Raw genomic sequence first — 16,004 nt, 5'->3', positions numbered from 1 at the left:
CGCGACGATAATGCGCGGTTTTTGATTTACGATTTCTCAGCTAATACTCATCGCTTTCACAAAATTCTTGCAGGAGGAGATTGCTAATACATTGCTTTATTTGGTTACATGTACATCCATGCATCGGCGGAAGGTATTTCAGGACCCATTTAAGCGAAACGCTGAAAATTCAGGGCCAGGTCACTCAAATAAGAGCTAGTGCCTGTCACAAAAGCTCCACTGCACGGGTGGCTTTTGTAACAAAGGCGAAATAATTCGCAGGGAAAACAAATTCTTGTTATTGTGCAAGAAAGAACTGCGTGTTGTTAGCCTGTTTTGTGCTCGCAACTGGTCCAAGAAAAGCATTATTGAGCTTTGTTATCAATCGTCAGTCGCCACTCCTACATTCTACCTTGTTTCGAAGCAGGTGCAACACGTTTCTTGTTACTGCCGTTGTAGGCACTTCTCAAGGGGCCTCGTTGTCCACATTATCAGCTGCGTTGCCCACAGCTATCACAACGATGTAGGCATCGGACAGCATTCCGGGAAAGGGGGCATCGGCCTCGTACACGTAACTTTATTCTTCACGACCACGTTCCGCGCTTAGCGAGAGCTACGCGTTTGAAAACATTTCAAGATACCCGTGGTAGGGGTGTGCGAATACAAGAATATTCAAGTTAGAATCGAATAGAAACCTCCGCGAATAACTCGATTTGCGAATCGGATATCTACTATTTGAGTTTTCAAAAAATCTAGTGGATTTTTCAAATTTGCCCGGCTCACCAAAAGCGAGAGGTGTCGGCGCAAGCTGCTACACCCTCTTCTCGTCAAGTTTTATCCAAACCACACTTTCTACGAGCGCGCCTTGCACAGGCCGTAAATTTTATCCCGCTGCACAGAGTAATTTGCGATTGCGTCGATACAATCTTTCCTTCGTGCAGCCGCTGCCAGCTCTGGTCGCCGTTTTGAATTCTGCAACCGGATGTTTACATGCGACGGCAGCTTCCGGTAAAGCAATCGCCGCGGCTTTTGACAGCGCCTCTGTATTTAGAATGAAAAGCTGTTCTCGCTGTTTTTAGTGCAGTTGGTGCATGCTTACAGCATGTTTTTTTAGACCACAGGAGATAGCACAGGATGGTGCACGGCGACTGTAGTGCGAGCTTTCCTTCCACAACCTGTCGTCGACACTTCGCACTCCCCATGTGCTTCAGAAGTGCTTCATATTGTCCCTGATTGTGGTAGTGCCGTGTTCTCACGTCATATTGTTCAGGCCTGCAAAGTGCTGGCTTGGGAGTTACGCGGCGCTGTCTAGTCGTTGCCTATGATTGCAGTACAAAAACTCTAGTGCAAGTTATCTTTTTTTTCCTTTGAAATGCATATTGTGACCACTCCGCATTCTTGAAGTACCGCCTCATAGTCATTCGGCAACTAGACTGCTGTGAATGAAAGTTGAAACGTGCATTGTTTGGCTGGAAAAAGAACGTCATGACTTCCGAACATCCAAAGTAGTTTCTCTTTTTGCCCAAAAACATACGCAATATTGAGGCCTGTAATTAAAAAAAAATTATATTCAATTTGATATTCAGCTTTTTTTTTCGAATTTGATCTGATATTTGATTTGAAAGCAACTATATGTTTACACACACCCTCAATACGTGGTGGTCTAAAAAAAGATTTCGAGATAAAGGAGGGCAAATACATAGCTCGTATGGGAGGTATATGCACGGCAAAAAAAAGTTCCGACTTAACGGATTTTTCGAGATACCCGAGTTCAAGCTAACAAGGGATTACTATATTAAGAGTGGAGTTTCGGAGCAGTCTACATCTTGGCACAGATTTCTAGGATCAAGCCTACTTGTAAATTAAAATTTTATTACGCGATATACACGAGAAACCACAATCTCCACACCCTTTATTAAACATACATATAATTTCTAACTAACAATCTTGCCAGAAATAAAACAAACGAAAAAAGTATTAATAATAAAAACTAAGAATTCTTCCATTAAAATATAGAAGCTGGGGGCCGCACTCGATCAGCTGGCTTTCACCGTTTATATAACCTATCTATCATTAGCTACCGTCGAGCATCTCCCGGACGTTCATAGAGTTAATGCTACTGGTTGACAGCATAATGCGCCAACTCACGGCACCCAGCAAAGAGTTGTACGTGCTGCACTAAATTTGGCTGCAAACATTGCAAAACCCGCTTAAGAGCCGTTTCGGTTTGGCAAAGAATGGCACACGAAAATATGGTTGGCACAGTGCTTGCCCCCCTGTTCAATCAATGCAGACTATGCGAAACTTGATGAAACACGCACCTTACCACATCGAGGTTACACTGCTTCGTCCATCCAAAAAGCAAGAGTAGTTCCCTCAACCAAATGCGACTTGCCCAATTGAACGGACCATGGCGAGGGTAACGTATACGATACACAGTGAGTACACATCGCACAGACTTAAAAAAACACCTGGGATAACCTTGAAATCAGTAGACTTAATGAACCAATACTGAGGCAGCTGACAATAGACACAAAGACGAGCACACAGAACAGGGATTCTCGTAGCAACAAACTGGCCTACCTCAGCCTCATCCTCATCAACAGGCTCTGCTACCAGGTACGACTCCGCTACCAGGTACGACTCCGGCGATCCTAAAGAATGTGGGGACGGCAAAAGGAAAAAAAGGCTTAGAGAGTCACTGCTGCAGAATTTGGACAGTGCAATAGTGGATTGTGGCAGAAAAAAAAAACAGACACAAGGAGCCTTACGGTAAACATACCATTAGAGGTGCACAACTTCTGCCATACACTTCACATCCCTACTACACATTGAAATACTATTCAGGGGTGGGACAGGGTGCACGGGTTTGGGATCAGTCCTGGAAGCAGGCAAAATTGCCTTTTGTAACAGGCTTGGAGCAGCCACAGTGGCAATTTCGGAGCATGTTTGGAGCAGCCAGAAAGGCAGTTTGGCAGGGGGCTGGTACAGGCTGGTGTTCACGCCCTCTCCCAATAAAGTTACGCGTTCTCCCAAGCACTAGAACCTACTCAGTGCTGCCTGTATTAACATTGCCTGACGCGTCACGCGCTTTTCAATGGGAAGGGTAGGGACGCTTAGTTCAGGCACTGATCCGCTATGTGGCGCATGCCGCCGGACATCTCGCCTTACGTCACTGCTCGCGAGTCGCTAACGCTGCACCCACTTCTACGACGTGTGTCTGTCAGCTTGCCTGTTGGGCTTCAATAGCCGTTTCGCTTACATCTTAGCCGCGACGGGGCGCTAGTTCTGTGGCGCACTGGGGATCTCGTTCAACGTCTCGTTCGTACTCGCTGCATTTTTCCAAAGATAAAGACAGAGGCGGACTGAAATAGTGTAAGAACATACTGATTGTCGGGTAGACATATAGCTAACAGAAAAACGAGATTTTCGGATGGGGCAGCCATTATTTTACTGATATTTTTCTTTCTGGAGTATTTAGAGAAGAAAAAATGGCGTGCACGTTTTTTGTTCAGGCGCTCACTTCTACGATTACTTTCCAATATCACGTGCTTGTAAACTTCAGAAAATTATAGGAAACAAAAGGATAAGCAGCTGGGATCCCGCCACGCTGTCCGGGCGCTTCTACAGTACAGTCCTCAATTTTAGAAGTGCGTACCGATGCGGAGTGCGAACAGCGGGGTCAAAAAAATACCTAAATGCGGAGGGGATAGAGGTGGGATGCCCCACTCAGAAAATTTCAGGGCCTGTGATCCGAGTAGATAAGTGCGCAAAGCCGGCATCAGCCTGCGGCAGCGCAAGGGATTTTGCTTCGTGACAAAGGAAGTCAGTGACAGACCAAGACAGGCAGGCATGGTGAAAAACAAGAAGGCGTAGGAGCGCCGCCTCGGGAACGCTAAACAAACTTCCCACTATTTTGCATAGTTTCCGAGAAGCGGCGCTGGCTGGCAGACATGAAAGCACGCTGGAAGGCTACGGAGCGGGGAAGGGTAGGAGAGAGCAACAGGAGAGTGGCTGTTTGGCCATTTTTCGCTCACGCGTTAGGCAATGTTTATACAGGCGGCGTTGACCTACTCCAAACCAGGAACGCAGTTCTTAGACTATATCTGTAAAATTTACAATATCCGGAGTTATCTACCTTCGGCCCCAGAGAGTGTGCCGTGTTTTCACCGTCCAAAGGGTAAACTCACACGCAGAGTCGAAGAGGATCAGATAACAGGCCTCGCTTTGCATCCGGTAGACAGCAGTGTTTATGAGAACTTAGCTAAGGGTGGCGCATAAAGTGGAATGAAACAGGCAAGTCGGTTGCTGACAACCGACGTTACGATACAAAGGGAGAGCCTCTAATAATCATTACGGCAGCATTCCATGAAACAACGTTTGCTTGCATATTTTCCATTGAACAGCGGTTTCAGTGCGTGCAAATCAGAACCTATAGCTTTGTCTCCGCCCGTGACGGGGTTGCGAGAGTTGACGAACCTATGCCATATACTACGTAACAAGCGTGCGTAACAAGGCGTAATTAATGCTAAACCATCCTCCATAAAAGCAAAGCAAAAGCCAATATTCTCAGGCGAAAATGGGTAATTACCTCCCAACGAAGGCAAACTGAACTAACAAGCGAGGGTAAAGCGTCCCAAGACCCTGGTGGCTCAACACATGCAGCTTCGCTCGTCAAAAATGGTCAACTAAATTGAAGTTCACCTAGAATAAACAACCTTTCATGCGAATATTATTCTGTTATCTATCTGCTAACTGTTTGCGATGTGACAAAAACATTTCACTCACTTCTGGCGATTTTCCATTGATTCTGGCGCAGCGGCTGGCACCGGCAAACAAAACCGTGCAAATGCGATGCAAATAAATAAAAGTGACGGCAGATAAGGCCTGAGACCTTACAGCCACAGAGTTTTTTACAATACACACCTAAGCAATAGCCAACTTCAATAGCTGCTCATAGCCTTGATGAAACTGAAACCATACCCTCATTGAAACCAAAAACACAATGTTTCAGCCAACTTTTCGGGCACAGGGCATCCTGGCAGTCGTATCTCACGGCTCAATCCGGTCTCTGCCACGCAGGACGGCACTGAAGTTTGACACTATAGAGGCAGGTTGGTGCAGGATGGCGCAGGTGAACAAGTTTGGCGCTCAATGGCGCAAATGGCGCAGCTGTTCCACCCCTGATACCCCCCTAAGATGCCATGAATCCCCATGAAGCGCTAGACTGAGCCCCTTTCACAAATACGCAGATGCATTTCTGGGTACAAATTTTTTCAGTGGAGATATAAAGGGTCGAATATCAATGTATGAAGGCCCTCGCGCCTTTTATTGCCATTTACACACTTGGCGAAACTGTGACAAATCAGGCGTTACCGACTGGCAGACGGGTTTTCTTGTTGAGCCCAGACAACAATGCTTAAAGGCCAACTGCACTCAAATTTTCGAGAACGTAAAAATAATGTCACCTAACAGTTCATATAAAAAGGGTGCGAAATGCAAAATACTGCGCTTCAAACATCAACGCCCGCGACGCAAACGGCTCGCGACATTCGCGTTTTCGGAACCGAAACTGAATAGAAAAGGCGGCCATAGCGGCGGCCGGACGTGACGTACGTGAGGGAACGGAAGTGACCGCGCCACAGCCGGCGGCCGCTCAGAGCCGCCTTCAAATGCGCGTGGTAGCGCCGCGTTTCGCTTTTTTATTTCCACAGAAAAACTTCCACTAACATTTGCCCATAATAAAGTTGGGCGCAATTCCGGCATCCCGTTGCTATCAATCGAAATGAAGTAGACCGCCCGACAGTAATTTTTTCCATCATAATAACTGCCGGAATAGCAATTTTTGGCATTGCAAGTTGAAAACGGACCCTGATTTACAAAGCTATTTGCTCGTATACGATATCGAAAAGCAACTTTTATTATAGCCAACCCCTCGGATATCACGTCGCCCTCTCTGAAGGGAACAAATCGCACGCGGGCGGAGATAAATCACTATTTCTACTATACATTACATGCAAACAGCTTCGTGAATATCGGCCCAGTATTTTTCCCCTGTGTGCACATCGAGAATCGAATTATAAAAGGGATCTGAAACTATAAGCCCGCCTCCAGAGCTAAATGACGCACTAAAACACGAAAAGACTTCCTATCTACCGCTTTTTTCTACTTTAACTAGAGACAGGTACTGTTCAAAACGTTTTACTTCCAAATAAACTAAATCTAACGCTCAAAGTAAATACTTCACTTGGGAATCGAACAAAAATATAATCTATTGTTTAGGAGAGGAGCAGTTTAGTTTTCGCACTTCCCAAATACGACGGCCAATATTTCTGCGGGTGTATTTGTTACTACGAGAAAGGCTGATTTTGGTTCACTTAGCTAGGGAGACTTAAAGTCGCACAAATGTTTATAGCCGCGTGTACAAGAACTCTGTGGAAACGTCTAAAGGATAGAGGTGGTGTTGGGCCAGCCCAAATGAGGCCAATATTGGACGCGGAAGTGCAAGTGGTCAATAATTTACAATATATCTTTTTTTTCTGTGGTAAATGCAATAGGAATGACAAATGTAAGGCAAGTGCTCCTTTCGCGCTATTTTTTTGTTTGAGTAAAAATATTATTTTCAAGTAAAAAGAGTTTTGCTAACTCCAACACATTCGCAAGCGCCTGAATAGGTTTAGGCTTCTAATCATTTTTTTTTTTGCATTGAGAAAAATGGGGGATATTACTGCCTATGTGGTTAGTTTAAACACTTGATGGCGACGCCGGTACAGCGCGCTGGTGTAGTAGAGAAACCCCGGGCGAACGCATCCCTGCGCCCGGCGGAGCGCCCTGCAAGTCGCCGCAGAAGCGCGAGCTTCACGGGACAGGTTCCCGAACCTCCGTCACAGGCCGCTCGGAACTTGTTACGGCGACTCTCCGCCAGGTGCAAACGTCGTCTGCTCGGAGGTACTTTGAACGGCGGTACCTAGCGCTCTCTGTGATTACGAAGCTAAGGATTTCACCATGGTGATTTTAAGAGCATAGACTACTTATTTGGGCAAAAAAAAATTTTGAGTGCAGTTGGCCTTTAAGCATTTAAGATATGTTGCCATGTGAGCTTCTAGAGCACACACTGTCGGCACCATAGTGCAGGCAGGCACAGTTGCACTTACCAGCGTTGGGCTGGTCAGCTGGGAGAGCGGGCGCACAGGCCTCCTGGCTCCACCCTGAATCGACTTTCGATGGACGCAGCTGCCACGCAGCTGCCAGGAGCGCCGACAGCCGTTTCAGGGTGGAGCCAGCTGTGGTGGAGGGGGTGCCCCTGGTGGCACTCCCAAATCCCGGACTTGGCAGCACCTGGATGGCAGAGAGCGCGAGGCAACGTGGAGTCTGTATGCACGCACATGTGCATGCACACACACATGCACACACACACACAAACATAAAGTATCACGAAAATAGTAACTCAATGTTACATACCCACATTTTAGTGCAGCTTGTGTATTTCACGTCAGTAAAAACATCGTAAGTGCGACTCGTAGAGTAAATGCTTAAAGGGACCCTGCAACACACTGAGCATTGAAAGTAAACCTGTGCGACGTTTACATTACACTGCCAGGAATACCCAATCCAAATAGTACACGTGCACGTGAAGTGGTGAGCGTGCTAATCGGTGTGAAAGATGTGGAAAAACCAACCGCGCTCTCTTCAGTTTTCCTCATCATGCACCCCTGGCATGGCCTAAACGACGACATTGCGCCCATGGGCCATGGCTGTCCTCATGGCAGTCGCTGGTGAACTTCGCGGCTTATTGCTCGCATCTCCTGTGACGATCCGCCTTCGTCGGCGCTGTGTACCAACCTCTTCTATGCCTGAACCCATACGTACAGTTTTGGCATTACCCGCCGCGGTGGCTCAGTGGCTAAGGCGTTGTGTTGCTGAGCACGAGGATGCGGGTTCGATTCCCGGCCGCAGCGGCCGCTTTTCTGATGGAGGCGAAAAGCAAAAACACCCATGTGTACAAAATTTCGGCTCGCGTTAAAGATCCCCAGGTGGTCAAAATTAATCCGGAGCCCTCCACTACGGCACGCCTCATCGCCTGCGTTGCATCGGCGCATTAAGCCCTACAATCAATCAATCAGTTTTGGCATTCCTTTCGTGTTTTGAGTGCGTGCGGAGTTTGAGTGACAATACTCCACTTTCAACTGCATCACTCGAAAAAAACGTTTATTGCTTCAAAAATGCCCCACTAGCCTGAGCGCAGGGTTGTGAGCACGCAGTCATGCCTGCTTTTTTGTGGCACCAGACCGGAAACAGACCCCTCCACGTTGCGAAGAAAAGGAGAAAACTCCCCGGACTGTGTTACAGTGGAATCTCGGTGATACGAATTCAGTTGATATGAATTTCATTGATACGTATTTTCAAAATTCCCCGGCGAAAATGCATTGTATGCGATGTAAAAAAATTCGGATGATCCATACGCATTTATCACTCTCGTGGGGGTGATACAAACACGTGAGCGCGAGCAGACGACTGCGGCATAAATGGGAGGAGGAAGTGTTGGTGCAGCCGTGCGGCCTTTGTTGCGTGCGGGCACGAAAGCGTTAGTCCTCCCCCGCTGACAGTAATCCTCCTCGTGGGGTGTTTACAATAGCGGCAGGAGAGGTGCTGTTCCAAACGAACAGAACATTTCGCCCTCTCGACGCCTGGTCTTTCTCCCTCCCTTCTTTTTTCTTCTGCTACAATCTCTTCTCTCTGTAACTTTTGTTTCCGCTGGCTGCAGCTCAGGTGCCTCTAGCTTCCTTTTTTAGTATTACACTTTTTGAATAAATTGCGGCAGACGGTGAATACCTTCGCCATTTTGCCTTCTCCGCATTCCTCGCTTCTGAGGTCTATGCCCTGTGCTCTAGTTACCCTGTTATCGCCTTGCCGCGTTGCCTGTACCACTTGCGTGTCAATTATGTGTAAGTGTGAACTGCATGGAGCGTTTTCTGCTCACGAAAACGCGCCGCGAATACCACACGCATTCTGCGTGTGGTGCGGCAAGTGGCGGCAACATGGCGGCGTCACCGGCCGCGAAGTGGTATGGGTAGCTCGACTGACCGCTTCTGACCGCTCTTTACGATGCCACTTAAAGGGGCCCTGAAAGGCGTTTTGAGCACACTAAATGAAGTAGAGCAATCGTGAGATTGGGTCGTCAAGGTCATCTGGGCCAAGTATTACTCTTTTACGCGCAGCGGAAAGCTCACACTTTTTTTTGCAAAGTTTGTCGCTTTTTTCGCCACCTTTCCTTCGTGTTTTTCGACGCCGCCATCTTCACACGTCTACATCATCGATTCCCAGATGTTCGTCATGAGCTAGACATCTTGCTATTGGGCGGCTTTTTCACGCACTTCCGCCAAAGAGATGAGTCGTCTGCTCAGCGTCGGCTCGCCGGCTGATCTGGCAGCGGAGTGTCGGAGTGCTTGGACATTTTACGACAAACGAAACAAGTGTAAACAAACGCTTAACCATTCGTATTGAGTGCAACACGGCCATAACACGACATGGATATTCTCTTACCTGCGTACGTTCCGTAAAGAAAGCGTTGAAGCCCCCTGGCACTTCTTTCGTGCAATCGCAGAGAACGCCCTGAGCCGAATGCCCGGGTTTGACGGATACATTTTATTCCACTTCAAAACAATCCAGAGATGCGTTTCGAACGAACGCAACGTCACAACATGCGTTGCAAGTCTGAACCGCGCTTGACAGATGATAGGTTGCCTCCTCCTGCCCGTCGTAAATTCGGCACTCACCTCGCGCGCGGTTTGCGGGGACGAACAGCAAGTCACTTAACTCTGGCGCGCAAGCCCTTTTAGCCACGCACACTGCACATACCCCATGCGAGGTTGAGTCGTACGTCGCTCGAGAAAGATAATCCAGACCATGGGAAGCACTATCCACCCGCAGAAGCACAACGTCGCATTTCATCGCGAAACAAAGGCGTCCACAACACACACACCATCGCCTCCTGTAATGCCAAACGCATCTCACACTTCCCAATGGGAGTGAGTGGTACGCCTGCAGTGCCCACATGTCGCGAGGTGGGGCCCCGAGCTGAACCGGGATCACGCAACCGTAACTGACTTCTGGAGCGGTTTGTGCCTTGCTGCCAAGGCAACCGATATTTGAGATTGTCAAAGAAATGGCGCTCGCTCCAGCGCTAGGAAGCTCAGCGCCGCGCCGGAGCATGTTTTGCCAACGTTGCCGCTCTCCACCACGCGTCGCCCCAAGCTTAACTGGTCACATGATTGAAGCATTTTGTGCACGGGTTCTGTATCGGTTTAAAATGTCTTTTTCACATGCCGCCGGCAGGAATTACCACCACCGCAAAATAAGACCCGGCACCAGCGGGGCCACATCTGATACGGCGCTTTTTGGATAAACAGTGCGCGGTGCATGAAAGGGACTGAGCGCACGATCCACCCCGAGCGGCTGCGAGTTCGCCGCCGATTAAAAGTAACGTGCTGCCCTGCAGCAACGCACACCGCGAAAGGGCAAGGCCAGGCCGCCGCACAAATGCGGCGAGATTTTTCGTTCGCTTTTCTAGCCTTGAGCGGAGTGCGGGATTCATAGTGTCAACAAAGCTTGCCCGTAGCAGACGGCAGTATGCGGAGCGCCATAGCGGAAGTACGTCACCGCTGAAGCGCGCAGCATCATGGGAGGGAAGGCTCTCGCGCCGTCAACAGCGAAAGGAGGAGGAAACGCGGCGCGACGATAATGCGCGGTTTTTGATTTACGATTTCTCAGCTAATACTCATCGCTTTAACAAAATTCTTGCGGGAGGAGATTGCTAATACATTGTCCTATTTGGTTACATGCACATCCATGCATCGGCGGAAGGTATTTCAGGACCCCTTTAAAGGAGCCATGAAGAGAAAACAAAAGTTTGTTTTATTCGAAAGATTAGGTGTTTCATAGTACCCCAAGCGCTTTCCCGGAAGCAAATGATGCTTTATTCACTGAGAAATAAGGCAACTTAAGCCAAAATTTTAAATCTCCCGCTAAAATTGCACATTCCGTGACGTGAACCATGGCGTCATACGAGCCGGTCCATGAAACAGATACTTAGTATGTCGACTCCATATATCACCCACACGCGGGAGTCGACCGAGACGGCGGCCATTTTAAAAATACTACAGTTAAACCTCGATATAACGAAGTCGTACTTGGGGCCGCAAATTTCGTTAAATCGAGAATTTCGTAAAATCGAGGTTTCGATTTTACAGTTCATTTAACCAGTTATTGGGGTTTTAACACTTTGGCCTTCGCCAGGCAACAACTGCTATGTAGTTACCTCTCCAATTAAAGCGAAATTTGTACTAAAACTGGCCGCGAAAATTGTGTGAATTAAGAGTTTCAACACTTGGGCAATGTAATTCGGATAGCCGACGGTAGTTCATGTGTCATCGTAAAACCGGTGCTTTTTCCGCAACGCCTCATTAAATATGATAGCAGACTAGGTTTCGACTTTTTCTTTTTTCATTTCGGTCACTACTAGATGCCGCTGTTAGTCAATTGAACCCGCGTCCATGTCCCGTGAACTTCACCCCGCCGAGGTGCTCGTTCGAAGTTACGCTGGTTACGCCTCTTTTCGTCCATTCAGTGGTAGGCTTAGGCGCGGCGGGCCAACAGCGGAAGGCTGCTATGAAACTTTCGAAAGACTTTTTTCATGTACAAGGGCTCCGCAGTATGGGCGCGTGATTCAACCACAACACTCGAGATAAAACCATGATTGCGAGTTGAGCGGAGTACACGCGGACCGCTTCACTGTGTGGAGCAGCGCTTACGTGATCCGGAAAGCGGAAAGCTTACATTAAAAATCTTCCGGCCAAATTCGATTAAGCAATTACTTTTATGCCCACTGAGCCCTTACGAAACTGATTTCTCCGCACCGCAGCTGTCTAATGAACGCTGGTGAAACGAAGATGACCACGTTCAAAGAGAGCAATTTATTGCCACCAGCACTCGATGTTCAAGCCGTAGTGAAGAAGTCCGTAAGCAGTGCTTGGCGTTTCTTGACCAGGGCGGGCTTTACGTGACGCTCGTATGCTGACAGCGCTAACAAGGTCTTAAACATTCGTGTGCACCTGCGTGCCTCCGCAGAACATCGATGGCATCCATCACACTTCGGTGGCTGTCAGTTTCACCGAGCTTCCTCAGGCTCTTGTTCGGAACACTTTTCTTTCTCTTGGAGTGCTCATGCTGCTTACAAGACTCACCTAACGATGCACGAACAAAATATTAATTTGGTTATCAGCGAGCATAACCTAGCGCAGCAGCACCGTGAGCAATGACGCGTAGAAAAAAAAAAGCTTGAAGTAGGCTTCGGTAGCCTAAGCATAGAGGGCGCTGGCGTAGGCAACGATGGAGACGTCAAAATAGTGGCTGCACTATTAAACCGTTTATGACCGCTAGCGGTTTGTGCAGCTTCGTTCTTCGCTTTTAATTGTTGTTAACCGTAGATTTCACCGCTTTTCTTTCATTTTAGCCTTCAAGAGTCAATTTGAGTACTGAATTTTTTCAATGTAGGGCCTGAGAGGCAAAATAAAACGTGCTTCGACCGGAATTTCGTTCTTCCTTTCTTGCCGTGACTTCGTTAAATCGAAAGCGCCGCACAAAATTACTTCGTAAAAGCGAGACAAAAATACATGCATTTTGCAAAATTTTGTTATAAAACTTGAAAAAATTCGTTATATCGCGAATTTCGTTAAATCGAGGTTCGTTATATCGAGGTTCAACTGTAGTAAAACCTAGTGCACCCGCAGCCCTAGTCATGGAATCGCCTGATCCGGAGAACAAAACTCTCGCCGAGGAGCTCGGGCTTGCATTTAACAACCTCACAGCACTTGAACGCTCAATGCTTCTAAGTGCACGAGCGGCAGGAGTTGTGGGATACGCGGTGGACGGGAAAGCGACCATTCCGCGATAGCCACAACAGACGAACGCCCTGCCGTCGGCACCGCTGCCTCGTCAGCCCCGTCGCGACGGACGAATACAGACTGGTACGTATGTGCCGTATTTTTATTGCGGTTAATAATAGTTCAATTTCAGTAGCAGTATCGCTTATGCCAGTTGGCCGGTGTCGTGTATGGAAAGCCGTTCGCGCGAGCTCTCTGCTCCGACCAGAAAGATACGAGCGTCAATGCGCGGTGTTTACGGCATTTTTTTCCCCCAAGGTCAGAGCGCTTTGACCATTTGACGAAGTCGGCGACGAGCGCCAGCATGTCCCAGGAGTGAGCTAACGTAAGGGTCCCTGCCGTAATCACTTCCTCGGAAATGAAGCGAGCACACTCGTACTTCCTTTAGCTCTCTTTCTCCTCCGTTTGCAAAGTTCACAAAACGTAGCCACTTGCTTCGCCGAGGTTCGTCGTTGGGCAGCACATGAAAGGAGATCTCCTCACCGGGGATGTCGCACTCCCTCGACGATTTGCCCGTACTATATACATGGGCATTTCAAAACGTAGCAACGAAATTTCATTGTAAAGTACTCGAACAAACTGAAGTTTTCAGTGGTTGTAAACTGGAAACGAGCTCCTAACAATAGCAGCAAGCCAACACCATTCCGAAACTGCGACGACTGTCACTATCTCGTCGCTGCTTGCTGTTCCTTACTCCCCTCGTTTCTATTTTTACCTTTGCTGGTTGGCGATATGACGGCCAACCTCCTGTGAAGGGATTACGATACCAAGCAAGGTCGCGGCTGGGCGTGCTGGGACGGTTCGTTGGCCCCTAAGAGCCTCGAACCCGAAAATTCGTCTGCGCGACGGCGAGATGTCGAGCTCGGCCGGCGGTAGTTTCGTACGCATTGGCGCACACGCTTGCGTGTTCGTTCGGAACTTCAACCGTTTACTCCACCGTTCTTTGTCATAAAAAGAATGTGCAGTATGTTTCACGGGCATTTAGCTCGCTATGCAAACTGTAAGCCCTGCCTAACATGCGTTTGCTTTTGCCGGCCTCCGCCAATCGCAGAGCATTCTCGAGTGACATCATAGGTTCTGTTGCGGAATATGAGCTGGTGGGTCGCATGGTCATTTCCTTTTTTCCTAATTATGTAGCTTATTTGAGCGAAGTTTGCGTTATAAGTGGTGTCGTTATGGTTCTAACGAGGCAACCTTTTGAATGAACCAAACTTGTGTTTTCTCTTCATGGCTCCTTTAAGGAACAAATGAAGTTGCTTGTATGTACAGTAAAGGAGAACATAATGTGGGCAAAAATGACACTATAAAGCATCGTCCGTGCGGCTAGGAAAAGCTCTAATCAAATATCCGCAACCGTGGTAAGCCTAAACACCTCCGGCGGGGCCAGTGGGTTGTCTGGGGCGTTTTCAAACTGCCGCCATGAAGAGCGTGCCTCGCCCTTGGCGCAAGTCGGCAGGCTCCTCCCACTGGCGTGCGCGCGTCGGGCGTCATTACCCAAGACCACTGCATGTGGCAGTGCCCTCACAACCCATTCCCCCCTTTCACAGACAGAGAGCACTGGGCGAAGGCGTTGTGCAGCTCGGACCGTGAGGTCCAGCCTAAGGTCATCTAGCGAGCTGCAATGGTCACCAGACGGTTACCACCGCTGGTCACACGCCACCCAGACTAGCCCCATGGGGCCCAAATAAAGTTTTTCTCTCTCTCTCTTTTCTGAGCAAGGTAGAATCTGTTGCGGGAGCGAAATCGTCAACGCGGGCGTGAAAATGACGCATGCGCAACGCCGACGCGCACGAATCGCATGCGGTTCGTGTGCGCACGTCGCTTCAACGATGAGCAGGTGTTCTTTTGACTGCTGCGTTGACGATTCAGGCCGGCACTCTGGCACCAGCTTCTGCCTCGGTTGCCGCGAACGGCAGTGGGAGGAGCCTCACGACTTGCGCCAATGGGGAGACGGGGGCCTCATGGCGGCAATTTTGAAGCGCTCGCAGCAGCTGGCTGGGCCACCCCCACGGCGGATATTTGGCACTAATGACATTTTGTAGCGCAGTTTCCTCCCACACTGTGAGCTCCTTTACCGCATGAGCAATTTAGTTTACACCTTGAGCTGCGTTTTAACAAAAGGTTACAAGCGGTTGCTGAAGCTACTGGAACCTCTTCACGGCAAGAGCCGACGCCATGTTGCCGCCGCCTGTCACATGCGCGGCACTATTCCATTTTTTCTCGTTTTCTGATGATACGAATTTTCGGGTGATACGAATATTTTTGCCGCCCCTTGAGATTTGTATGACCGAGATTCCACTGTATATAGAAGGCCGCTGAAGAGAATGCATGACAGGACACAGCAAGCCAAAAAGGACCCACGTTGACAGTGCACTCTCCCATGCATCTAATTTCCCGCCCGGAGCCTACACATCCAAAACATTCCTGGAATCTCTCTCTCTCTCTCTCCCTCTCTCTCTCTCTCTCTCCCCCCCCCCGGTCTATGGCCCGCCCCATCAGCTTAACGCAAAGCCCTACTCAGCACTGTTTGATTATCTGGACGAGACTGGCATCGCTGAAACAATTTAAAATTTAGAATAGCAGAATCGTCAGACTGCTTCATCACACTACGCAGCTCTACTCACACAAACTGAGTGTTCTGGTTTTGTTTTCCCATATTTTATTTCTTTTTTCTTGTCCTCTTTCTTGTGCCCTGTTATTTATCGGGCCCCTTCTTTCCTCCCTTCCAGCAAACCTCTCTTTCTCACGTTGACATTTTACATATTAGGTGAATTAGGCTACTACCCACTTTGCACAACAAGCACTGCGTGCAGAAATAGTGTATTTGCGGTATTTTGGTTGCCTCAAAAATGCTGCCAGCATAACAGAAAGAAAAAAATTAAAGCCGTTCCACTCAAAGTGAAAGCTGTCGAAATTGCAGAGCAGTGATTCGCCATAATGGGCTGTGGCGCAGTTATACGCTCCCTGCTACCACCCATCACTCTCTTCGCCGCCCTGCCTCACTCCTCTCTTGAATGGAGTGGAGGTTTGTACAATGCAATTCAAATTTACCGCCTTCGCAGTGCTAGCGCGCCCCCTGCCTGG

General features: G+C 48.5%; 1 protein-coding gene across 3 annotated transcripts in view; it reads right to left on the bottom strand.

Moving 5' to 3' along the window:
• Positions 1–16,004, bottom strand: part of LOC144139434 (uncharacterized) — a 61,929-nt gene that overhangs the window by 25,812 nt on the left and 20,113 nt on the right. For all 3 annotated transcript variants that reach the window (XM_077671775.1, XM_077671768.1, XM_077671783.1), the window contains exons 4-5: positions 7,134–7,317; positions 2,563–2,633 (exon numbers count right to left, since the gene is read on the bottom strand). In XM_077671775.1, coding sequence (XP_077527901.1) covers positions 2,563–2,633; positions 7,134–7,317 — 255 coding nt within the window. The remainder of the gene's footprint in view (positions 1–2,562; positions 2,634–7,133; positions 7,318–16,004) is intronic.

This window comes from Haemaphysalis longicornis, unplaced genomic scaffold (genome assembly GCF_048455015.1).
Source record: "Haemaphysalis longicornis isolate Haplotype H1 unplaced genomic scaffold, Haemaphysalis longicornis Haplotype H1 scaffold_1, whole genome shotgun sequence".
Classification (NCBI taxonomy): domain Eukaryota; kingdom Metazoa; phylum Arthropoda; class Arachnida; order Ixodida; family Ixodidae; genus Haemaphysalis; species Haemaphysalis longicornis.
The sequence above is the reverse complement of the archived record's forward strand: the minus strand, read 5'-3'. Positions and strand labels throughout refer to the sequence as shown.